The sequence below is a fragment of the Sinohyriopsis cumingii genome, chromosome 18 (assembly GCF_028554795.1).
Source record: "Sinohyriopsis cumingii isolate HCF-2022 chromosome 18, ASM2855479v2, whole genome shotgun sequence".
In the NCBI taxonomy this organism is placed as follows: domain Eukaryota; kingdom Metazoa; phylum Mollusca; class Bivalvia; order Unionida; family Unionidae; genus Sinohyriopsis; species Sinohyriopsis cumingii.
Window position 1 is genome coordinate 91,246,995 of NC_142978.1, and position 25,664 is coordinate 91,272,658.

Genomic DNA, 25,664 nt, shown 5'->3' on the forward strand with positions numbered 1-25,664 from the left:
AGTACCAACAGGACTTGTTTTGCAAAGGTATGCCCTCCTCCCTTTTTCAGTCGTTTTTTTCTCCTCTAAAAACCCAAAATTATGTTTGGAAAGAAGAAATCTTCCATATAAATGTATAATTAAGTACACACGGTAAAATACAACAAAATGAAGTAAAAGTTTTATAAAATGTATATATAAAATAACAGATACAGAGTACAAATATAAAGTCTTTAAAACATTAAAATCTGCTGTGTAAACAACAGTCCATCAAAAAGTCTTTAAGATTTCCATTAGTGGCATGTCCTTGTACAATTTTTTCAAGCAGTTCACATCAAAATATTTATGTCTCACAGGCTGGAAATCAATACTTGATACTACTGGTGGAGACATCTGTGGCAATTCCCCTTAACTGAACGTTTTCTTTGGCGGCCTTTTTATTATAAAGGATTTACAAGAGTTGGAAGGAGAGTACCATTTAGACCCACAAGCAATATATTTGATGTTCCCATTAAGGTCCATCATAATGGACTGATTCATAAGAACATCTACCATTGGAAGTATTAGTTTTGCTTGCCTTCTGTACCGTAGTATAAATCATTCATGATATAAACCAATCAGATGTCAATATTATCTCATTTTTTATTATGGCCCCTCAAAATTTAATTGATCAGCATAATCTTCAAACTGGTGGTTTTTTTTATTTACACCATAAGGTAAGTTGATTGTCTATCCATCCATCTTTCTGCCCTTATGTCTGTTACCAATCTGGCTTCCATGCAATAACTTGAGTTGACTATAATCTAGTTATCAAACTTTGTGAATGACCTACACTTGGTTAAGGATGAACCCTGACAATCTGCATACATGCCAACCTAATCCCAACCACACCCACCCCAAGAGGAATAAGTGTAATTATTGCTATTATAAGTGTCAAAAAAGCATACTTTGGGCATTAAAATTGAAATCTATATATTACATGCCAGAATTACAGCATGCATGAAACATACATTTGTTTTTACCAGTAACATGGCGCTGCAGCGGATCAAATTATTGTCACAAAGGGCAAAATCCATATGGATTAGAACCAGAATACAAAACACAAAATACATTGAAAAAGTATCCAGCACTCACTTTACTAGTCTACATGTTTAACATTTGCTGAATGATCATGAACTGGAATTCTGCAATGCATGATCATATGCTCCAAGAGCTGTATTACACTACTCTCATATTCTTCTTTTAAAGTTTGTAAAGTGGTGTTGATCTGTCCTTTTTTCTGATTTGACATGTTTTGAAGTTTGTAAAGATCCATCTGCCCTATAAATTTATGTCAAATAACATCGACAACTCACACCATAAAGTGTTTCACTTAACATCTGGCACCATTTTGTTAAAATATAGATTAGTCTGCTAACTAATCAGATTATCAATGTATCATAAATCTGTGAGGAAAAGTTCATATTTGAAGAAACATGTTTGTTTTCTTGGAAATGAGCCATATACAATTGTTATAAATAGCAAATAAGGAAAGAACTCAATCACTATTCTTACACTGCAGTCATTTTTTTAAGAATGTTCTCAAACTAATGAGTTGAATTAAAGAAATGATAATAAAATTGACCAATTTTTTAATTGCTTTTTTTTTAAATGTACCAAAAAGCATGATCCATATACAGGCAAGCATCAAACATAATTTGGTGAAAAAAGTGTAATGATTATGAAAAAAGCTTAATGGTTGGCATGTATGGATTTGGGGGATCAAAATCTCAACATAAGTTGATTCTCCATCTATCCATCTTTTTGCCTTTATGTCTGTTACCATCCTGGTTCCCATGCAATAACTCAAGCGGTCTAAAATCTAGTTATCAAACTTTGTGAATAACTTGTGAAGAACCCTGTAAATTTGGGGGCTGAAAAGCTCAATGTCAAGATCACCACTTGAAAAACCACTTTAAAATAGAAAAAAATCATCACTAACCTAAAGGATTGGGCAGTTCAATTTTACATTTTTTCAACTCAACCTTTTGTTAGCACTGGACAGCCTCTTTTGTACTGAGATGCCATAAAACACTTATACATACATGCTGTAGTATTACTGTATACTATAGAAAATGAGACCTCTTGTCTGGGATAGTCTTCTCTTGGTAACAGCTCAAACAAAAATTCCAATATTCCCACCATTATTCTTTTCCCCATAACAAAATAATTTGCTGGTACTTACTAACTGTACACTTTCATTGTAAACATGAACAAAATCTTTATCGATTGGAATCTCCTCTATCTTGAAGGTAACACCATGGAAACTCAATTGCCGAGCAATGTACATTCCTCGTAGCTTCATATCCATGGCAACCAACTCCATTGCACCAACACCTCTGGAAAGAGCAAAATTTATGACTGTAGTAGGTGCAAATATAAAAGATTTAAATTATAATTGGGAATCTGCAGTAGCTTAGTTGGATGTGACTCCCAATTCAAGGATCCTGGGTTCAATACCTGCCCAAGCCATCCCAAGACAGCTGCCTCAGTTTATCTTTTGGGATGGCACAAGCTTGTATTTCCTTGGCATGATATATCCAATCTGTTAAGAGTGCATTAAACAAATAAATAAAAACTAAAATATCATGTGTGTGTTCACCAACACCAACCTCTACATAAATAATTGAAATAATAAAATTTACAAATCAAAAAATTACAGAAAAAGATGAACTGTATTTTTTACAAAATGAATATTACACTGGGAAATTACTCAACAAAAATGGCATTTTGAACATTTTGAAAAGAGAAAGATTTGATTTTAAAAAACTGCACCGAACTATTTCAAGAATTCATGATAGTCATGTTGCTAGTCTTAGCTGGTTCTAATGGGATTTTTCTGAGGTTCCCAAAGGGGCCCTGAACCAATGCAATTTAAGTAAAAGAAATGCAAATCTTCAGTTACCCTATCATGGACAGCAGAGAAGCAAAGCAAAGGTTTTAATATCTTAAATTCACCATCTAGAGTTTTCAACTTACCTCCTCTCCACAGCCTGTATGAAGTCATTAAACTCCTTAAAGGGAGTTCCAGGTCCCCAGAGACCTAGACGAGTCATGTATGCCATGTTTCGTGGTTCCGTAGCCCCTGTAGCACTTGCATAAACAATCCGGGCCTTGGGCAGCCGTTTCTGAAGCTCTACTACAGTTTGCCCTGTCTTAGTCGGCTTACTGGAGCCAACAGGGCACAAGTTCTTCGCTTTGTGACACTCATCAAATACAATCTGATTGCAAGTTAAGGAAGTCTGAATATATTTTTCGACTTTTCAGTCAATTATTGTAATTTAGTTCCTTTGCTGTATTAAGTGGCAAACACTACAACAGAATTACAGAATTCCATTAAAAGATGGTGTTTTAGTTTAAAGGCCAATATTTGGTACATGTTACAAAATGGATGAAAAGCAAATTTACAAGGTGAAAACAGTACTGACTTAAATTTAAAAAACCTTATGGCCTCTTTAGGAGATTAATCTTTGACATAATCAAAGTCTATAACTATTATTACTACTGTTTTTTCTCAATCCTCGAAATCAAAAGCATACTGAAAGTAAACCAATTTTAATTATTTTAGAGCTATCAAAACATCAGCCTTTCAATATCTGGGAAAAGGTTTTAACCTTACGTACACTAGGAAGACAATCCTATATAACTTTATTACTATACAGACTGTTCAAGAGCTTAAAGTAGATTAGTGGTGGTGGTGTTGATGATGATGAGGGACTTGACGGTTTGGAATTTAATGAAATATGGGTAATGATGAGGAGTAATAGTAATAATTTTTACCTTGATCTAATTGATGACGGATTCCATGAAACTGCTTCTCAACAAGCACACACACACACACCCACACCACCTACCCACCCCATCCACGCCATAATCTGGACAAGCACTAACTCATCTGCATGTGTGCTAACTTATGCATAGTGTAGTTTTCCTGAAAAAAGGATACAACACCATCAAAATCTTTTCCACACCATTTGAGAATCTGTTTGAAGCGAGTCTTGTATTTTCCACCTGAGTGACTTTCCCCTATCAGTGAGGAATAAGTAGCAAATATCACACCCTTTTTCACACTGCCATTCTCCCTTGAGGAAATCTTTGCATACTTGAACTGTAAAGACAATATAACCATATACATTTTGGCAACTATAGGAAAAGCATATATGTGAAATGTACATGTCTACATGAAGAAAACATTCATGGTAGAAAATATGGGATATGTGAAAGTTAGAAGATTAGTCTGATACAATACTGATATTTACTAATTTAAGAATTGACTGAACAAATGATAATTTAGATTGACAACTGAATAAAAACTAATTATAAGTTTTGTTCTCTTTCATGTCCTATAATTACTAGACAAGTGAAATCATTAAGAATATACTTGTTAAGAGTATCGACCCATAAAGAGTTCTTCTGGTGTGACTTCATGTATATCAATAAATTTTAATGATGAATTTACTTGCTAAAGATATATAAAAAAGGACTTAAGCCACTCCATTTTATCAGTTTTTCTCCTTTGCACCATTAATTTGGATGATGGGCTGCCCTACTGCACCCCATCCACTTCATCAAATTTCAGATCCATTCCGAGTCTTTTTCTAGGTCAGCTGAACTAATCCATGTATCAATATCACTATGTCTTAAAACAAGTTAATCAATCAATAATAATAATACAGCAAATTACTAGGCATCAATATTTTGGGGAAACTCAAGCTGCCCAACTTTAATTCCACCACACTCTGGAAAAAATTGTTTTCTTACCTTATTTAAGGCATGAACATCTACTTTCACTGCCCCAATATCTCGTAGATCTCGCTCTGCATCAACCTTCAGATCATTCGAAACACTAAGCCTGTGAGAGGAAATGTAATTGAGTTGAACAAGGTCACACTTAAACCTAGCAGGAATTAACACAATCATGTGGAAATCTAGCAGGAATAGGGACGGAGAATAGTACTAAAATACTTGCTTTGCACTTTGCAGTCTCAAATTTATGATGAGACCCAGTAAATGCAAGGGTAAAAGATAATCTTTACAGTTTTTTCAAAATTATCCAGTTGCTTCTGCCTCCCACACAACCTCAAACCAACAACAGTACAGTACTCAAACTATGGGTACAGAACTCAAGCCAACTAGAGCAATGTAATGTTTTAGACCTTGTATTACAGTCAACATATTGAAGTAATGAGCATAATGATGGCTTAAAGGTATTAAGTGACACCAATTAACACCAGATAAAATAGAAAAACACATTTTCAAAGATATTACTATTCATGGTCCTTTTCACTGTCATAAACACACTACTCTTAAGTTTTTCTTCTTTATATCCCTTAGGAGGATTTTTATTCACATCGGAAACATAATTTGACAAATTACTGTCGTGATTTCCTTTCAAAAGTATTTTTTAACTAGTGGATCAATATCCGTGGGAGATAAAGTTTGTTTCTATTATGAATATTAAATACAAACTGCATTTGGTAAAAGAGAATGAATACTATGCCATATGCATAGTGGGACTGAAATCCCTGCAAACCAAAACAAATGCAGTGAAACCTGCCCATCAGGAAGGTTCAAGGGACAACCAATTTTTAACTCTTCTGAACAGGTCTCCTTCTATACAGGTTGAATGTGTAGTGCTGTGTGAACTTCCAGATTGATTATCAATTATCTAATGGATTGACTGTTGAGCAATGATCACTTTACTGGTCCACAAGATATCTTGCCCAAAGTCTAAAACACTAGACTGGTATATAACTGAGTTCTGAATCAAAACTGGGCACATATCATAAACAACTGCTTTGTTATTTCACTAAAAGTGGTCACTATTCAACCAAACTAATTTAAGTAGAAAACTATAAATATTTACATAAAATGAAGAAAAATGGGTTTGTAGCTATTATATTTTATAGGGAATTGCACTTTACATGGATGTGTCAACTATTACTAGTTTCAACATGCACATAAAACCTTCCAGGAGTAGTTATCCTACAGCTAAAACCAATTTCAACATGAACAGTTTCTTGATCAATAAACAAACAGGCATGAAACTTGAAAGTATAACTGATTATCTGGGGTTAGCAAAAGTTTATAACGTCTGCATATGACAAAGTATTTTTGGTTGGTTCTATCAAAAGTTTGAAGATTACGGGTCAAGACGAGTTGCTCACAACAAAGGACAAGGTTGTGTATATTCAAAAGCTGTGATTGGTTGAATACTAAGTTGATCTTCCATTCCAAACAAAGTTAACATCTCATGGTGTGGTGAACAGTAAGCTAATTAGCCTATGTGTACGTTCAAAAGCTGTGACAGGTCATTGATTAAGTGTCAAGTTTCATCTGTCAATTAATTAGTCAAGTAATTTCCAATACCAAACAACTTCTCCAGCACTGAAAGGAGCAACCTTTCTTGACTACTGCTGTTTTAGAGTAGAACTTAGCCTTTAATGGGAAGAGCTTAAGAAACTCAGAAATATGTTGTAGTCTCCCAGTAAATAATAGAAGCATCCTCTATTACAGATTTCTTTAATTTGGTCCCCAAATGGTTATCTTTCTCTAGATGCTTACTAAGAGGCCTTCATGTGTTAACATTACTTTAGACCTCTATGGTCTTTGATTCAATATTCTGTTATTGTATACACAATGTAAGCAGCTACACATTAAATGTCATCAGTTTCTTGGGGGGGGGGGGTATTTTTCCTCAGCCGTAACTAGATCTGTCAGTAAGTGCATGCTTATGCACATACACTACACCCCACCCCCAATTTCTTTTAAAAAAAAATGAGGAGATAGTTCTAAATGTACCAATCTGACAATGCTGAATTGTACATGGGATACAAGCTCCTATCATGACACAAAATGCATTCCAAGTTTCACAAAGATATCTCCGAGTTTTGAAGTTATTCAGTGGAGATAACTGTGATGAATGGACAAAATCTGTAATAAAACAAAAGTTATTTCTTAAAATGCTGATCTGACTCCAGTTATTTATACAGGAAAAAATGTCTAGACATGATACAAAAACACACCATTAAACTATCTCAATGGGTTCAGGAGATGTTAACAAAAGTGTCATGGCTGGTTAGACAAACTGACTCAAGCAGATATTTACTTGGTAATTTTATTAGTAAACTGAAAACTAAACACACAGTGAATGAAATTAATTCCAAATGAATTTCAAATGCAAATGAACCACAAATGAAAGCCAATTTAATACTATTTACCATTCCTGGGTATGTACCTCCAAAAACCTTGATGGGGGTATAACATCAATAAAAAAAGTTTTATGACTGTTTGGTATAAATTATTAGCATTATTATCATCAGTGGTACAATCAACATTTATGAATAAAGTTTAAGCTTTAAACTTGTTGATGGATTACTTACCACAAGGATCTTTTCCTCCCAAGAATATAGTTTTCATAGATAATTCCAGCTACTGTTCGACCCTTGCCTACACCAGCACCATCCCCTATAAATAAATAACCATCTTATATACCTAGCTTGAGATTTCCAAAGTCAATATATTTCACAGGATGAGCCAGCAAATTTTTTCACTTACTGGACACGGTCATGTACATAATAGGGTGGTGGTAAACAGTTGCTATGAAACATAACATGTCTGTCACAAAATAAATTTGCTCATAATCATGTCACATTTAAACATTTATGTGCAATTTAACCGCACCACAAAATGTAAGCTTCCCCCCTCCCAGTTAAGTTGTTGTTACTGTGGGTTTTAACGACATTTTTCAGCACACAATAGGCTATGTATAGTGGCTGGTATTAATGGTGGAGGAAGAACCTGGGAAAACCCCGGGAAGAACCACCGACCCACGAGAAGCTACAGGCAAGCTTTCTCACATACCCACATTGGCCGAATCCTGGACTCGAACCCACGCAGAGAGAGGTGAGATGGCAGTGATCCGTAACGGAGAGCGCTTTAGACCACTGGGGGCCCCTCCAGTTAAGTAATGCTTGTATTCAATTCAATATTGGAACATCAATTTATATACAATTTATTACTTTACTATTAAGGGTATGTAATAAATTCAAAGTGTTCATACTGATGGACATTATGAGCTCACAAAAAGTACATGGGCCTCATCAGTGCACTGCATTATACTATGGTCTTGACCGCAATATCCAGTAGTACAAAAACTATAATCTATAAATATACAGTGATAAAACCATCAATTATCATTACAAATGCTGATAAAGAATTGCTATGCAGATCTGGACTTGGATGGTGTACAATGCCCAAGTACAAATAATCCAATTTGAAAAGCTAATTCCTTTTTAACATGAGCAAAATACTGTGAGAAAAATGGATACTGGGGGTTTACATTACAAAAATTTTAAGTGGCATATATTATACTAAGTTATCTTGTTCAAATTACTTGCAACATCTTTCTCAATAAATATTATTTATAAGCAATGAATATCAAGGATTGACAGACTGTACTGAACCTTTCATTTGCATTGCTGTAATATAGTTATAACTAGATGAGTGTAAGTTAATTGAAGAGTCTATTGTATAATCACCAATCAAAAAGCCTGCTCTCTCTCCACTAGGCAGGATAATTCCATGCCTCTGACTGGCATACACTATAGCTTCCAGCTGAAGAGCTGATAATTCCCCACTGTCAATAACACTTTCTGGTAAGGAAAGTTTGTACCAAATGTCTGGGGGCTCTACACTGGCAAGGGAACTACTTTCCACTACTGGGTCTGGGTGTTTCTGTCCAATCTTCACTGAAAAATACAAATTAATAAATAAATAAAAGCCTAAGTCATAAATCATGTCAAAACGAATGTCTGCTTGGTGTTTATATGACACAGAAATACAAGTAAATTATTTAATGCATAGACAATTGCAATAACATGCCTTGATCAAGGACACACAACAGCAGGTAACACTAACCACTCAGCCACAATGGCTGCTGCCTCCAAGAAGGCTGTACATACAGTCTACTATCAGATGCTAGAGTTTGTTGAAAAGAGGCTGGGAAAAACATTTCAGACTTTAATTGCTCATAAATATTACTTATTATACATGTTCATGTGCTACTGTGATAATGACAGTTTTAACATAAAATGTGTTAATTACTCATTTCCCGTCATTTCCATAACTTAATTTTTGTCACCCCACTGTTACATGTGATAAATCTGTCTGAAAGGTTACATGATGATCAATGACTTGCCCTGTCATAATAGTTTCAGTAAATTAAACAGTATGATGTGCATTATGGGATCATTTTATAATGTCTTTGAATAAAGAAAACTGAAATACATTTATATATTCAACATTTGACAAATTTACAAACAAACCGCCCACTTTCACCATTACGTAAGTAAATATTTTTTTTAAAAACAGAAATCCCAAACAGTTGCACATGACATTTAGTTTGCACATGGCACACTTGCTATCTTGTTGTCAAAAATTATCATGGAACTGATCAGAGGTTGTTTACAGCTGATCACGATGCTTGCTAAAGATGTTACATGAACTAGCAAGTTTTATGAATGCAATAAAATAAGAAAATTCTATAAATGGGTAGTACAAAGACAGTGTATCCCCTGGCAGTGTAAAACTGAGGGTCTAAAACAACCCTTGGTGCCAAACCTGGGGGTCAAGAATGTACTGATAAATTTTCATCTGACTAGTAATTTTTCAGCTTAGCATAGGAAATTACTACTTGCATCATATAACTCTCTCAGTCCAAAAATTACAAATCAACAATTGGGGAGATATCTTTAAAGTATAATTGTTAACTTAATTTAGAATATTTTGAATTTAAAAAGAGAAGACAACATGGTCAGGGAGGATGTAAGAAACATAAGCAATGAAAAGCCAAGAAAATATGCTAACACCTTATTTACAGAAAGGTGTCATGTATCTACAAATGTTACAAGAACAAAACATCCATGCATTTTTTGTGACCATGACCATCCATTCTACCAAACCCATTTAACCCTTGTGAATGCACCTGGACCAAACGAACAATGGATTTTTACATGAACCAGTTCGGGAAAGAAAGCTGATGATTAACAACCCAATCCTTCACATGGTACCTCCGAATACTGATATGGTAAAAATATAAAAATACCAATCAATCGTTTCACCCCAATTCACTGCAGTCTGCACAATAATAATGACTTCAATTTGTGACATACTTTTTTCAAGATGACAGCTTCTAATGTAAAATTCTTGGGCACATATCCTTTATTATTATGCCAAAATAATTAGATCCATAGATAATTAAACACATGCCATATAGAAAAAACTGCAGTACTAGGAGCAATGGGAGAGAAGTGTGATGAACATTATGATATTATCATCATCTGAATGTTATCTGATAACTGATTCCATTGCTTCCATTCTGATCCTTATTCTGATCGTGTTCCTAGATGTCTTTACCTCACAGCAGGATGAAATCTTCTAAATTAATTGAAAGTGTTCAGTCATTTAGAAAAAGAACAAACTTTAAAAAAGGTGTGATGAATGGATGAACAATATAACAACAGTCACAGGTAGCATGTTGCAGAGATAAAAGAGATCGGATTAACTGGTTGAGTACTGGACTCTGTTTTATCATAAATTGTTCATTAGCTTCCATTTTCCAAATCTTAAAGAGACTTGAAACAAAATACATTTTGTATAACAAGTTTTTGGCTGACAAGACAAAGAGTATAGATTTACATTTCTTCGGCATGTATTCAGCATAGGTCTCTGCCTGCCCGAGCTCCTCTGCTTCCTCGTCCAATTCTTCTTCTACCTGAGGCTGCAAGTATGACATTTTTTTTTATTGTATAATGTAATTAGTGATTCCCTTCATATATAATCACCACTTTTGCAGCAGAAAAGTGGCCTTGTAACAGAGATGGCCTATCTAGAGTGTATCACATAGACGTGAGTAATAATCACATAAAAAGTATGAAAGGCACAACTAATTTTTAAATATTTAGTATTTTCATTTAAAACTACAGGCATATTAAGGAATTAATGTGATAAAACTTGTATACGTGAAAATAATAAATAATCATCAATGGTGGTGCAAAACCAAGCTGTCAATGAAATGAGGGTGTAAATATCTCACTACAAACATCATTGTCTGCCCATTCCACCTCCCACTGCTGTAGAATGTATAACCAGCGATGTTTATGTGACTGTCACTTTTCCATGTATACTGTGAATGTTCAACTTATTTCCTCAGTGGTGTAACAAAGTGTCCCGAATGTAATGCTTATTACTAGCTAGGTATGTAAGTTGGGGTTCTTGAGAACATCAAAATCTGCAGTACACAAGTTTTTTTTGCAAACTTTTCTTTTATCCATATAAAGTCATATGGCTTAAATACACTATGTAATGGCTAAGAAGCGTGCACGAATCTTAAATGTTTGTTGATGAAAAATGTGAAAGTTGTATGATATGATGTGCTGCTTAACGATGACATATAAAAGTATACTGAATGTGGTCATTATTTTGGGCAAAATGCAAATTTACTATTTTAAAATGGAATTAAGCTAACAAAATAAACTAATATAGAAAAGAAATGTAACCTTTTCCTAAATTCCTTTTAGCGGCACACAAAAATAAACAATGGCATAGTAAAATGACTTAGCACTATTCAAGATGTTACATCACAATCACAGTTATCACATAGGAAATGGTGATTCCAGTCAAATTCCAGCTACCATTTTGTATAAGTGTGCATTTAACCATGTAATATATGATTATTTTACATGTATTCTTTCCCAAAAAAATGAAATGAAGATAAAAGATATATAAATACTATATCATGCACTGAGACTAAGTTATGAAGAAAAGTGCCTCAACTGGTATCAGTTTTATTTGAAAACTGAAATTTAACATGCAGAGATCAAATTGCAGACAGTACTGATGAGGCAAATGATGGCAGTGATGTGTTCATTAAAATAATTGAAAATAAAAGCAACTTGACATTGTAGGTAGTGGTGATCATTATTTTGACCATCAAAATAAACCATGTTGATGATCACTGGTCATTTAAACATTTTTTATTTCAGACACAAGTTTTCATTTTTTTTGAAGAATGCAAAACAAAGTTTTGCTCATGTAGTTAATTTTTCCAGTCAATGCCATAATGCTTTAGTACAAGATTTTCTGCCAGATATTCAAGTTTTTTGTATGAAGTGAATGGAAGCTGACTTTTTGCAGCCCAAACACATCATACCATATCTAAAGCGACAGTTTATATACCACTGACACCTATTTTTAACTGTTACCTATTTCTGACATTACTGCCTCCTATAATAACAAATGTGTACTGCAACTTTCATAAGGAAAATGCTATTAATTTTCATAAATGTTTCATATAGTATATCTATGTTTTGTTTTAATACTGCTTGATGGATGACTATATAACACCAAAATGTATGCTTTTTTAAACACCAACCTTTCAACCCACTTTTTGTTAATTTCAACCTAAGTGCTCAGATAATATTTATTAACAGAATGCTTTTTTATTTTTCCTTTCAATATAAAAGCACTTTTTAAAGTAAATTATGTTTCTCTGAGAATACTTATCCATGTACATTACATTAGGAATATTAGCCTGCTACCTCGCAAATCCAGCCCTGCTAAAACAAAAATCGTCTTAATGAAATTTCAAATAGACAAAGAGCAGTAACTCTTGCCCGTTACTTCCCCTCTGTACCATCGGGTGTTGCTAGTTTTAGCTGAGCGAGATGATAAATAGGATGCTCGCATGGTAGGGTGGTTGGAAGGGTTTTTAATTAATGTGATTGGGTAAGCATTCTCAGGGAAATCTAATTTACTAAAAAAATTGCTTTCTCCTTTGCATACGTTCCCCAATCAAATTACGTTAGGATAATAAGAGGGGATGCTGAGCATCTCGTGTATTGTTGAGGGGATTATTAGCCGGATGTGAACCATAACCTGTTCTTCTAATTACATAAGCAACACAGCCTGGGTCCCTTGATCTGTGATCCTTATCTATGGTTAAGATGATGTTAAAATCTTCTTGCATACAAAATTTCAGTGGCGAATCAGTCAAAGCTAACAGGCTGTGTTGATTGATTTAGTTGGGTCTGGTGACCATCTATGCTGCTGCTGGAAGCCCAACCAGATCCATATTGACTTCTGTGACACTAAATCTCTGAGATACAAACTTGCAGGTAGGCAGCAAGTTACTGAAAGTCTGACATAGCCAGCACTGCCAGCTAGTGTGAAAGGTGTGGTAGGCTAAGGTCCTTGTGGTATATAATTAGGCCCAGCAATCATCGGTACCAGCCATTCTGAAGGCCTGGCCAAATAGATTTCTCACTGAAATCTATATTATGGGAGTGTTAAGATGCCGACAGTATGGATAGATCTATCACTAAGATCCCAGTATGAACTATTTGGTTGAACCAATTCAATGAAAAGATCCATATGCTACAATGGCTGGACTGCCAGTGTCTGCTGGACAGCTGGTGGTGTCAGGATAGGCGGTGAAGGCCAGATGTCTGGTAACAGTATGGCACTAGTAACCCCATGCGCCCTGGCTTCCAGGCTTGAAGGCCATGCTCAGACATGCAGGGGACTTATGCCCTCTGGGCTGCCAGAAATTGGGGAATACTCCCCAGTAAGTCAGTATCACCAACAATGAACAGTAAGTTGTCTTCCTTGATTTATTCCATCTTTCCTTCCCTTCAATGCCAAATGGACTATTGCTTTGAATGTGCAATTCATGAATTTAGCAAACATTTCAGCTGAAACAACTCAAGGAGAGAAAACAAACCATAGATTAGCAAATTATTATGAGACTAACAAGCGAATAGCATATATAAAATCAGTATGTAACTAACTAGCTAAAATGGTAGCCCAGACTTCCTCTTACCACATATTACAGACACTGCAAAACACGGTGTATGCTTAGTATAAACTAAACAACTGCCATGTTCTGAGGTATTTAAATGACATTCTGCTGAGATGACACAAAAACAAAACAACGCAGAAACTAGTAAATGTAAAATTACTAAGTCACTAAAACACTGTTGTAACAAATAGTGAACTGAAAGTGTCGCATCAGAAACCTATGGCTCTGTTATGAACTTGTGCACAATGCTTAGTTAATAATTAAACCATAATTCTATCAAAACAGAAATGAAATATGAATAAACTAAGCATAACTATCAAGATGCATTTTAGAATTTCACTAACTGTACAAGAGCTCTGTAACAGACATAGTAAGGGAACAAAGTCAAACTAACTTATAATGACCTATAAGGTCAATGATAGCGTGCTGGGACTGGGGTCTTAAAGAAGAAGTGCCATAAGGTACGAAACAAAAATCACTCAAAATTGGCAGAAATTGTAAAATAATGCATACAACCTGCATTAGATCAATAAATCTCCACAATAAATCCAAAAGAACATTGAATGTGCCTATAGGAACACAAAAACGGCTGGATTATCAGAGGATGAACTGTATGACATGTGCTCTGTACAGCACGAAGCTAAAAATCTGATATCTGGCAGTGCCAAAGGGCAGTAATGGGCAAGAGTTACTCCCCTTTGTCTATTGAACTACAAAGATTTTCGTCTTTTAGTAGGGCTGGATTCATGAGGTAGTAGGATTATATTCCTAACATAATGTATTTGTAGGAAAAATATAGTATGATAATATTTATCTTTTGAAATCAATTTTGTCTTCAGTCCTAAAATATAAAGACCGCCTCTTTAAATGTAATGTGATTTACATTTGGATTTTGACTTTTTTTAATGAAGCTTTAATATTGTTACAATGTCTGCTGTGTGGCAGTTTATATTGATGTCTAGCACTAGGGCATCATGCTGCAGACATGTAGCATGATGTCCCACCCAGTCACATTATCCTAACATCAGGCAGACCAGTCCTAACACTAACGTCTTAATGCTGAGCACCGAGCAAGGCACCTGTTAGTACCACTTTTATAAGTCTTTGGAATGACTCGGCAGAGGTTTAAACTCATGACCTCCCACATCTGAGGTGGATGCTCTAGCCACTAGTCCACCAGAACGATCTCAAATGTAATGTTCAACTCCACAAACAGAAATGTCCATACAACCTGCCACTGTTTCGTGCTTGAATGCTAGTAGAAAGATGTGGAGGTGTGACTGACAGAAAAATTATGGAAAAATAAACACATGGAATAGAAGGTAATCAATTTATGGTTCCCAAATCTTATGATACTAACACCTAGATATTAAAATGACCGATAAACTATCTAGAAAATAGTGAAAAGTGCCGTATGTATGCAAACAATTGAAAATACAGACATGATATGATGATTTCACATGCACTTACCACTGATTGGTTGATATTTCTCAGCCTGATATCTTGATTGGACCACATTCGTGAGAAATCCTTACTTGAAATGTTCGTATTTAGTCCCATATTTCCATCTGGTAGATTATTTATTGATTTCTGCATTGCAGTCAGTGAATATTCAGCAGTTCTGAGATCTGGTTTGTTCTCACTAGTCAGCAGGCTGCTAAAATTAAACTGTGAACCAGACAGAACTTTGCCACCTGACAAGCCCATCTGACTTACCACCTGAACAGTAGGTGACACACTCCGGGCATGAGAATTAATATTAGTTAAATTCTGTGAGGTTAAACTTGACAAATTTCCAGAATAAGTCTTACTATGTAACAGTGCAGATAATGGAATACCAGAGGTAGATCCAACAGTATGACTTGTCACTATAGGATTAGACCTAGTAGCTGAGATCAATGTTCTTGGATTTTGCACAACATGCACATTAAGGTTACCTATCATAGATTGAAGGTTTGCATTCGGTTGTACCATTCTCACTTGCATTACTGGCTGAGCTGAGCTCAAAGTACTGGCTGAATGTATATCCATTGAATGAGGCGACACTGTTTGACTAGTTGGTAAAACAGTGATTCCTGACATAACACTGCCTTTTTGGGCAGTCACAACACTACACGAGGGGCGAACAACAATTCTTTGACCATCTAAGGAAATTTTTTGATTTGCCCCTAATGCAAAAGATCGACTTTGCGTGACACTACCATCCGGTCCCACACGTTTTACAGTGATAATTTTTGGTCGACTTGCTCCACCAACTTGTGCAGATTGTTGACGAATCAACTGTGGTAACTGGGTAACTATTCTCGTATTATCTGTGTTAGCTGGAAGCTTGATTATAGCAGGAGTAGAAGCTGACCTCTGAAATATAGGTGCTCCAGCTGATAATGATGTACCACTAGATGCAATCTGAAAACATACAAAATAGATAAAGTCATCTTCTGTTTTGTTACTAAACACTACAGCTGAAATACTAAGAACAAGAGTACAACATATATATTATATTCCCTCAACCTTTATGCAAACAAGTTAAATTTTTGTGCAGAAAGTGTTCTTCTTTCAGTGACAATGATCTTTGGCCTTTTCAGTCACCTCAAGATAAAAAATCTTCCTTGCCAAAAGTGCTTGCCATTGACAAAGCCTGGTCCATGTCTGTGATATAGAATTAATGTTGCTGTGCAAGAACCATTGTTTTCTTTCAAACTCTAACACCTTGACTTTTGGATAACAAATTCATACAGGATCCTTCCTTACCTGCAGTGCAAGCCAATTACAAAGTTTGAAGATTTGTACATGGATGTGATGTTGTGACCAGGTATGGGATGTTTAAGTTAAGCTGTTGTGGTTTTAGGTTTAATGCATGATAATTAGTTATTATGCACTGCATGATAATTAGTTATTATGTACAACATTTTTATTCTTTCACTGACCTTGACCTTTCAGCTTCTGACCCTAAAATCGAAATGGTTCTTCCTGACCTAAAATATAAGTCATCCACAGGGTTTGGTGACAATAGCTAATGAAGAGCTCAAGTTAATGTTTGGAAACCATTGTTCTTTGGCCATTTCAGTGACCTAGACCATTTACACTAAGATGGAGGTTTTTTTCTTCCTTACACCTAGTGCAAGCAATCTACAAAGTTTAGAAATTGTAAATGGGTTTGGTAACAATAGCTAATGAAGAGCTCAAGTTAATGTTTGGAAACCATTGTTCTTTGGCCATTTCAGTGACCTAGACCATTTACACTAAGATGGAGGTTTTTTTCTTCCTTACACCTAGTGCAAGCAATCTACAAAGTTTAGAAATTGTAAATGGAAGAGAACAATTGCTACAATCTTTCTTCTCTTACACCTAGTGCAAGCAATCTACAAAGTTTAGAAATTGTAAATGGAAGAGAACAATTGCTACAATCTTTCTTCTCTCTGTCACTCTGACCTTTATCGACCTTCAGACCATAAAATCAGGTGGGTTCTTAATTATCAGAAGTAGAAATCATTCATAAAAGAGTGGAGAACTGGAGTAATTGCACAGAAAACACTTTTCTTATATCATCATAATACATTCCACTATTTGGCAAACAGCACTACAGAAGTAACATTTTTTATCAGGCATTGTAATGACTGCCTAATGACAGATCTGAAGCTCATGTCTTATCCAATGCAATTTCATGTCACACCGCTTGAATAAAATGGTAAATATCAGAATACTGGCAAAATTTTATGAAAGACCATAAAAGAACTACTAAAATAAACATGAACAACCTGGGCCAATATTTGCTGTTTACTTATATAAACTACTGAGGTATATTGATTTTTGTACTATTTGTACAAACAACTACAATTACTTTTGTTTAGAACTGGGTTATATAAATATGACCAAATCCAATTTATGCAATAACTTCCTTATGGATGGTTTTGTAGGTGGGAGGCCATTCACTTATGGAGGGTTTTATCACATGCAGCATGTTATTGATAGCAATATTCCATAATGCCTGCCACTTAAAAAACATTTCCATCTATCTCCCCCGTAGGCTTAGTGAACATTTTATTATGCGCATACTTTTACCATGCTTAACTTGCGATTGTTTCATTCTCTGTATTTTGTCTCTTATCATGATACAATTCAGTCTCTAAAATGTCTTTGAGGAATATATCTAATAGTTTCAGTAAAAGTACCCTAATATTGTTGTGATATTGTTTCCTCTTAAATATATGCATACGATAAAGAGATCCATAATGAAACAGGTTGCACTGTCTGGACATGCAAATGGGATGCTTTTGTATCATCTACAATGACAAAAAAACTGCACTGGCATCCAAATCTTGAAATGGTGTTTCTTTTAAACAGAACATTGCTAATCAAAAGTTAAGCTAATAGATATATACTATAAAGACATTTTGAAGTGTAATGTTGTGTGATGTGCAATATAACCAATTCTTGTCAACAGTTTTCTCCTAGTGATGTTACATTCAATGTGTAAATCACAGATGCATACTTTAAGAGAATTTACAGAAACAGCCCACTAAACAATTCTCTTAAGCCGAGATGTGAAAATGTAATATTAATTTAAATGGTTAGTAATAATGCCGATGACAAACACAAGCATGTTCCTTTATACATTTACAGATTTTGTAAACATATTTTGACAGTAAATATGCTGTTTACATGTGTAAATATTGCAGCTTTACTAACAAGAGACACCCATTTGCTCAGCATGCATTATATTTGGCTAGAAAATACATTAAAAAAAATGAAAGTAAGAACAAATAATATTGATGTTATCTGGACATACAGAGCTCAAAGTGTTCCCTATGTCAACATTTATCCATCTAAATATGCAATTATTTATTATATAATGTAGCAAATAGAGTGTGTGTTTGTGTCTAATTTAGATTTTTAACATAGCTTTAACAATTTTCCAGTCAGTTTAAAGTATGTCTAGCACTAGGGCATGATGTCCCACCCAGTCACATTATCCTGACACCAGGCCAACCAGTCTTAATACTAACCTTGTAATGCTGAGCGCCTAGTGAGGTTGCTGTTAGTACCATTTTTATAAGTCTTTGGTATGACTCAGCCAGGGATCGAACCCACAACCTCCCGCATCTGAGGCAGACACTCTAACCACTAGGCCACTGGAGTGGTCGCAAAGTGAGACAAATAATGATCTTTTGTTTTGTCAATAAATAAAAATAACAATTTGAAGTAAGTTTCTGTCCACTTCAGAAATTTCAAAATGCCTCATGTATCAGAATTGATTTCATTGTTATTTTCATTAAAAGTAATTCAACATTTTCTCTGTAGTTCCTTCCCTTACAAACCTTTCCAATTTGTTTTGGCCCAAGCTGATAATCATGTTAACATTTACATGTCTGGAATACATTATCATACCCACCTTGTTCTGTCTCAAGCCAACATATCACCATGTTAACATGTACAATTATGCATCAATATCTGCCTCAGAAAAAAAGCTAGAAGTTTATGTTACATCAGATGGCTTTCAGTCAAACAAAAGCAATGTATTTGTAGCTTGGTCACTCACATCCACTACAATTTTTTAAGTTGCATATATGATGCAAGGAACTAAATTTAACTCCACAAAGGAACATGCAGAAATACATAATTCAGTCATAAATCAGAAGAAAAAAATACCTAGCAATAATTGGTCAGGTCTAGGTTTAATAGATTCAGATCCAGAATGGACAATATTAATATTCGGATTCTGGTATACTAAAAAGTCATTATGGTCGAACATGCCAGTATTTTTCAGGGCAAAATTTGGCAATAACTTGTGAGCTTCTAGTGCTAAGCTAGGAAGTAAAAAAAGGGGGTGACGAAATTCTACCAACTAACATTCAGAAAAGAGGTATTCAAATAATGGTACATTACTATGAGAACTTTAATACACAAATACAGTGATATAACTTTGGTTGCAGCTCAGGCTTTACTAGAATCAATGGGGTCCATTAGAAAGAAATTAATAGAACTTATTGCTCCCTAATATTTTAGGTTTGTTGCTTTAACAGAGTTGAAGATACACATATTCACATCCAGTTATAAATAACTTGGGGCAAGAGGTTTTTCTACTTAATATTCATGAAAACAAACTAACTGTAGTGACTGCAGGTCCAAGTGTCACTGTTTGTTGGACTTTCGTAGTCTTGGCTGCAGCAAGCTGTTTGAGAGCTTGTGAGAAGACATCTGATTGTATCGCTCCACCTGTATCACCACTCCCATTTACCACCACGGATGTCACTGGGATTTGCTGCATGTTGAGAGTATTCAAAAAATACTAAATCATAAAAAATTAAGAGGAGATGTAAAGTGATGATAATCTGCAAAACATTAATAATCATGTTCCTTATCCCTGACCATTAGTAAAGACTAACGTTCCTCCCAACACATAAAATTTAAATTGTACATTTTATTTTATTGTAATTTCTTAAAAAGAAAATCTATGCAAATTTTTACTCTTTATCATTTAATGGATATTAAGTTTGCAAATACCTAAAATGCAAATAAATTCAGAAAAATGCATGCTTATGGAAATGTTTAAGTATAAGCTTGTGAAAATCTTACATGTCTACCACATTTTAAGCCCTGCAATATAGAGTAAGTAAAATGAATGAAATCAAAGTGTCAGGGGATTCCCAGATTGTTGCATCACAAATTTGGTTGTGTTCACTTCAATGCTATATACACCAAGTTAAGAATGTTGTTTAAGTGAAATATTTTCATAAAATCAAAATTTTATCAATGAACTGTGATAGTTATTGCTGACAAGGACTCGAGTTGTGACAAATTTAAAAATATGACAACATAATATGGTAACAAATATATTTTAATAAAATGAATAGGTAACAAAAATATGGGATGTTTTCTGGAAAAATGTTACATATATTTTACAAATAAACAGCTCATTTTTTTCTCTTTTTAATCATTTTTGTGCATATTAAAAACTTGTAGTGAACAAAATATATCTAAAAGTGTCTGTGCACAAAAAATCCAAACAGCCCAATGACCATGGCTCCTGTTTGTGTGACAAATAATAATTAAAAAATGGCAATTTTGGGATGTTGGTTACATCTCCAAAGTTATTGATAGAGTTGTTTATCATACTATTGCTAATGCCCTAACAGCCTCCTGTAATTTAGACCCAAGGGGCACAGTGGAGTGCTCCCTCCTGTTTTGGACCCCTTCCCACCCTACTTTTCATATTTGGGAGACGCATTGAGCAAATCAGAAAACAGTGCACGAGTTGACCTTTATTCGTGGTTTTAAAAAATCCTTTCTCATGGAGACCTATTCACATGTTATAGAAAAAATTAGAACTGGCTCTATCTGATATATGGAGCTGTACCAAGCAGGGTAAGGGAAGATTCCTTCCAAATGTATATGCAGAGTATAGATAGTGAGACCTTTTCAAGTCTACATACGGGCTGGATTCCAGTGTTAGTATAAAAAAAATCCTAACATTAATGTGAATGGTTAATATATTTGATGGTGAAACATGCCTTAAATAACAAGCAATGACATTATCAAATCTGTTTGAGAAAGTATGAGACTGGTCCTGTCAATGACTACAGTATGTCAGTAACAGATTTTATTGTGTAACATGAAATAAAGGAACAATGCAATTGCATGATTTATGACACAGAACCATGCTGTGCGTTCAAACCCTAAATAAATGTTCTGTGACAAATTTGCAAAATATAAAACATGCAGAACAAAAAAAGCATTATGAACTTAACATGACCTATCGCTCAATTTTTTGCCCATGGTCAAGCACCTTGCAAAATAGAGCTTGCCTGAGCCAAATGAGTTATCTATTCCCTATTTTACCATCTGTACTTAAGGTTTTATGATGGCTGAGATGTAGTTTTTTATATTCAGAGATACTGTCTATGCTGTCACGTGTAGTTTTGATGAATCTGACAAGTGCTATTATCAGAATACAAAGTCTGTCTCTGTGCTGATAATCAAGATAAACAAATAAGTTTTATCTTAATTTATTAGAAGTTGTTCATCACACACATATTTTTCAAACATCCTTTGTGGGGTCTATTCATGAATATTAGTGTCATATCAAAACTGCCCACTTTTTAAAACCCTATTTATAAAAATGACAGAATGGAAACTTTTACCCTGTGTTGAAATACTGATAAATTTATGGATCCTAATACATTAACTGACATACGTGTATGCAACATTTCCACAAATAATGCTATGGGAAACTAGTTGCAGGTATTCAGTGCTGACTCAGAGTTCCTGTATTTTGGTCCAAGTTGGGAGAAATAACATTCTGCTTTGTAACATAAAAGCAAATTCACATTCCAGATTTATTATGAGACAGCTTCAAATAAAATTCTTCTATCTTGAAAAGCCAAGTAGTGTTACCATAGAAGTGGAGTGCATGACAGGGTCCACCACAGGAATACCACCACCTGCTTGTCCATAATTTATGACATCAGGTTGATCAAACTGAAGGTCATCTCCTGTAATTCCAGACTCATCTAATGCAGCGGATAAAATATCTGTCATTCCAAAGTCCTGAAAGACAAATAAGGCAATGCAGCGATGATGAAAAATATTGATGATACATCTATGGTCGAATGATTAATGACAAATGCTAATGTTAAATATATACAGTCAAAAGCTTCAGGCAATGGTAAAACTAAAGCTATGAGCAAGAGGAGAACCACAACGGGCCCTGCTGAGTACAATTTTCTCCATATCGACTTAAATACAACAATTTATATGGGGAATCCAAAGTTAGGAGAAGATACACATCAAGAGAAAATAACCCGTTATGTACATTTAATCGAGTTCAACTTCTGTCTATACTGAGGCATGTGGATGGAGTTTCTCCATTCCTGAATTTTATCCATGGTTGTATGTTGTAAACAAGACATTTACTATAATTTTGAGTTCAGGGCTTAACCATGCTTACAAGTTAATGGAATTTTCCATAGGAATAATAAGGTTTTTCCAGAACATTTTATTGTCATAGGTCAAGTGGGATGCTTATATATTTACACCTGGTAGACAAAAAACTGCTTCCTATCTTATAATCAGTCTCTGGAATCCAACTGTTATCATAGTTTACAGTTACGTTCAGATATAATTTGGGAGGAATTATTCATTGGAATTACAAATCTAATCTAGGTAGTCCTATCAGTTCAAATTAATTACAATGTAATGTTTCTGCTGTGCTCTCTGAATGTCATATGAAAAAAATACACTGCAGATTATGTATTGCTTAAAACAAATGTTAAATGCAAATATGTGTACAGAGAAGAGGATAGAGTTCAATTACAAGACTTAATCACACACACACACAGAGGTCATGCTACCAGGCAAAGGGTGCGACTAAATCACCTAGTAAAAATGAGAACTTCAACTAATTCTGTTAGGAAAGCGAAAACAACTTCATCCTGTTGTTTTTTTTAGCAAACAATGTGTGATCATAGGACTTTAGATGCTATCGCACCGTAACCAGTTGTTTTGGGTGTTATGTTGTAATTCAAGGCGAAATGTGGACATCAAGCCATCAAATAGCTGGTGTTGATTTTAACTGCACAGACAAACTCTTGCACATTCACAGGCATATGTTTGATAGCTGATTGACCATTAACCTTTTCCAGAGCAAGTTATAGCAGAGATGTGTTATATTTCTTTGTTTATAGCAACTATCACTCGCCGATTTCCACAAGTAATCATTTGCTAATAAAAACATACAAATCTGTATTTCGAAACTTAAACAATAGCCTGTAAATAGCAATCTGTGGTCTAAGAATGGAATCAGTGGCTTGAAGATTTTAACTGCTGCATGTGTGATATATTTTTTAAAAATCAGTTTGAAACCATGAGTGAATTTGTCTGGGAAATAATGGCAGACAACTGTGTCTGGGAAGTACCACTCTGTTAGATTTCCTGTTTTTGTACATGTTTGGCCAAATATATTAAGAAGTTATTCAGCTACAGAAAGCAGCATCTACATGTTAAGTTATTAAGATTTAGCATAAAAATGCAATTATGTAGATCCCAGCTTATGGGTCAATGTTATGTTGTGGAATTCAAGATGTGCTGTAAGGTCAGTCATTTTCACTCATTTTTTTGAAAATACAGAAATAAGGCAATAAAGTAAATACTATTCAAACATTGCCTGACGTTACTACTTGTACATAGACAAATAATAAAATGATAAATTTGCAATCCTATCAGTGGTTAGAATGTGAGTGGTTACATTAAGCCCCTCTTTCTACAAAATGATGCACTCACATGTTGGCTGTTTCAATTCAGTTGTAAAGCTTTAGTTCATTCATACACTAACTGTAATGCTTCAGTGTGTTATCAAGGAATAGTTAAAGTAAAGTTTTACTGGCAACAAAGAAACTGAGACAAACAAAATGGTATGAATAATAATAAAAATATTAATAATAATGACTTTGTATAGCGCCTAATCTTTAAAAGCGCTTTACAACATCAGACAACACCAAAAACATAAACAAAATATATACAATTACAAAATACAAACACTATGAAATTAGAAAACATAAAACATGCTGAAAATATTTAATGTAGGGAACAGTATTAGGTCTTTAAGTTTGTTCTTGCAGTAGAAATAGGTGAGTTTTAAGAGCACTCTTGAATGAGATCACTGTCTTTATGTCTAAGTTCAGTGGGCGATTTGTTCCACATTGATGGGCCCTGGTATGCAAAAGAACGCTGTCCATATGACTTTGTTTTCATAGTGGGAATATTGAGTATATGATTGTCAGAAGAGGAACGTAAGTATCTTGCTGGTGTGTACACATGGGTGAGGTCGGATGGGTTGTAAGTGAAACGTAGCACAAATTTTGTGTTTGACTCTGTATCGAATGGATAGCCAGTGTTGGGTACAGAGCAGTAGGGAGGTGTGCTCTGATCATTGTACTCTAAGGATCATCCAAGTAGCTGTGTTTTGAGCTTGTTGAAGTTTCTGGAGTAGATATTGAGACAAACCAGACAGAATTGAGTTACAATAGTCCAGTCTTGAAAGTACTAATGAACACACGTGTTTCAGTGGCTTTAACTGTGAGATAGTTGCGAAGCAGCTGATGCATCTCAGCTCAAGATATGCAGCCTTACATATGTTCATAACATGTTGGTAGAGTGTAAGAGTACTGTCAAGAGTAACACTTAGGTTTCATACTGACTGTGAATTTAATGTTGGTGTTGCTGATATTCACTGTTTAAGGTAAAGAATGTGAATCAGAAAGTCTTTGTGTTGTGATCAGAATGGCTTCAGTTTTATCATCATTCATCTTCAGCTTGTTACATGTCATCCATAATTTCACATCAGAAATGCACATCTCTACACCTTGGATGGTAGCATCAACTTCAGCTGGGTGGCTAGATTTGTATATTTGGGTGTCATCAGCTTACTATTGGTAAAACACTGGATGATGATCTATTATGACACTTGAGAGCGGTGAGTGTACAGAATGAAGAGAACAGGTCCAAGAACAGACCCTTGTTGAGCACCACAACATAGATCAACTGAGCTGGAGTGTATTCCATTTGTTGACACAATTTGTATCCTGCTGACCAAGTAGGACTTGAACCACATTAAGGCTTATCATGAATGCCAAATACATGCTGGAGACGGTGAAGTAATATATCATGGTCTATTGTGTCAAATGCTGCAGACAATTCAAGGAGGGTCAGGACTGTAATCATTCTGCTATCCAAAGCAGAGAGAAGGTCATTAACTACTTTCAGAAGAGTAGTTTCAGTACTGTGGCAAAGG

At 34.9% G+C, this 25,664-nt stretch overlaps 1 protein-coding gene across 1 annotated transcript in view; it reads right to left on the bottom strand.

Annotated features, from left to right (window-relative positions):
• LOC149777433 (protein strawberry notch homolog 1-like) overlaps positions 1 to 25,664 on the bottom strand; it is an 84,491-nt gene that overhangs the window by 54,899 nt on the left and 3,928 nt on the right. Inside the window, exons 2-11 of the mRNA XM_089942062.1 lie at positions 22,271 to 22,423; positions 19,986 to 20,138; positions 15,347 to 16,282; positions 10,717 to 10,798; positions 8,559 to 8,768; positions 7,401 to 7,485; positions 4,780 to 4,870; positions 3,965 to 4,126; positions 2,998 to 3,239; positions 2,204 to 2,357 (exon numbers count right to left, since the gene is read on the bottom strand). Coding sequence (XP_089798188.1) covers positions 2,204 to 2,357; positions 2,998 to 3,239; positions 3,965 to 4,126; positions 4,780 to 4,870; positions 7,401 to 7,485; positions 8,559 to 8,768; positions 10,717 to 10,798; positions 15,347 to 16,282; positions 19,986 to 20,138; positions 22,271 to 22,423 — 2,268 coding nt within the window. The remainder of the gene's footprint in view (positions 1 to 2,203; positions 2,358 to 2,997; positions 3,240 to 3,964; positions 4,127 to 4,779; positions 4,871 to 7,400; positions 7,486 to 8,558; positions 8,769 to 10,716; positions 10,799 to 15,346; positions 16,283 to 19,985; positions 20,139 to 22,270; positions 22,424 to 25,664) is intronic.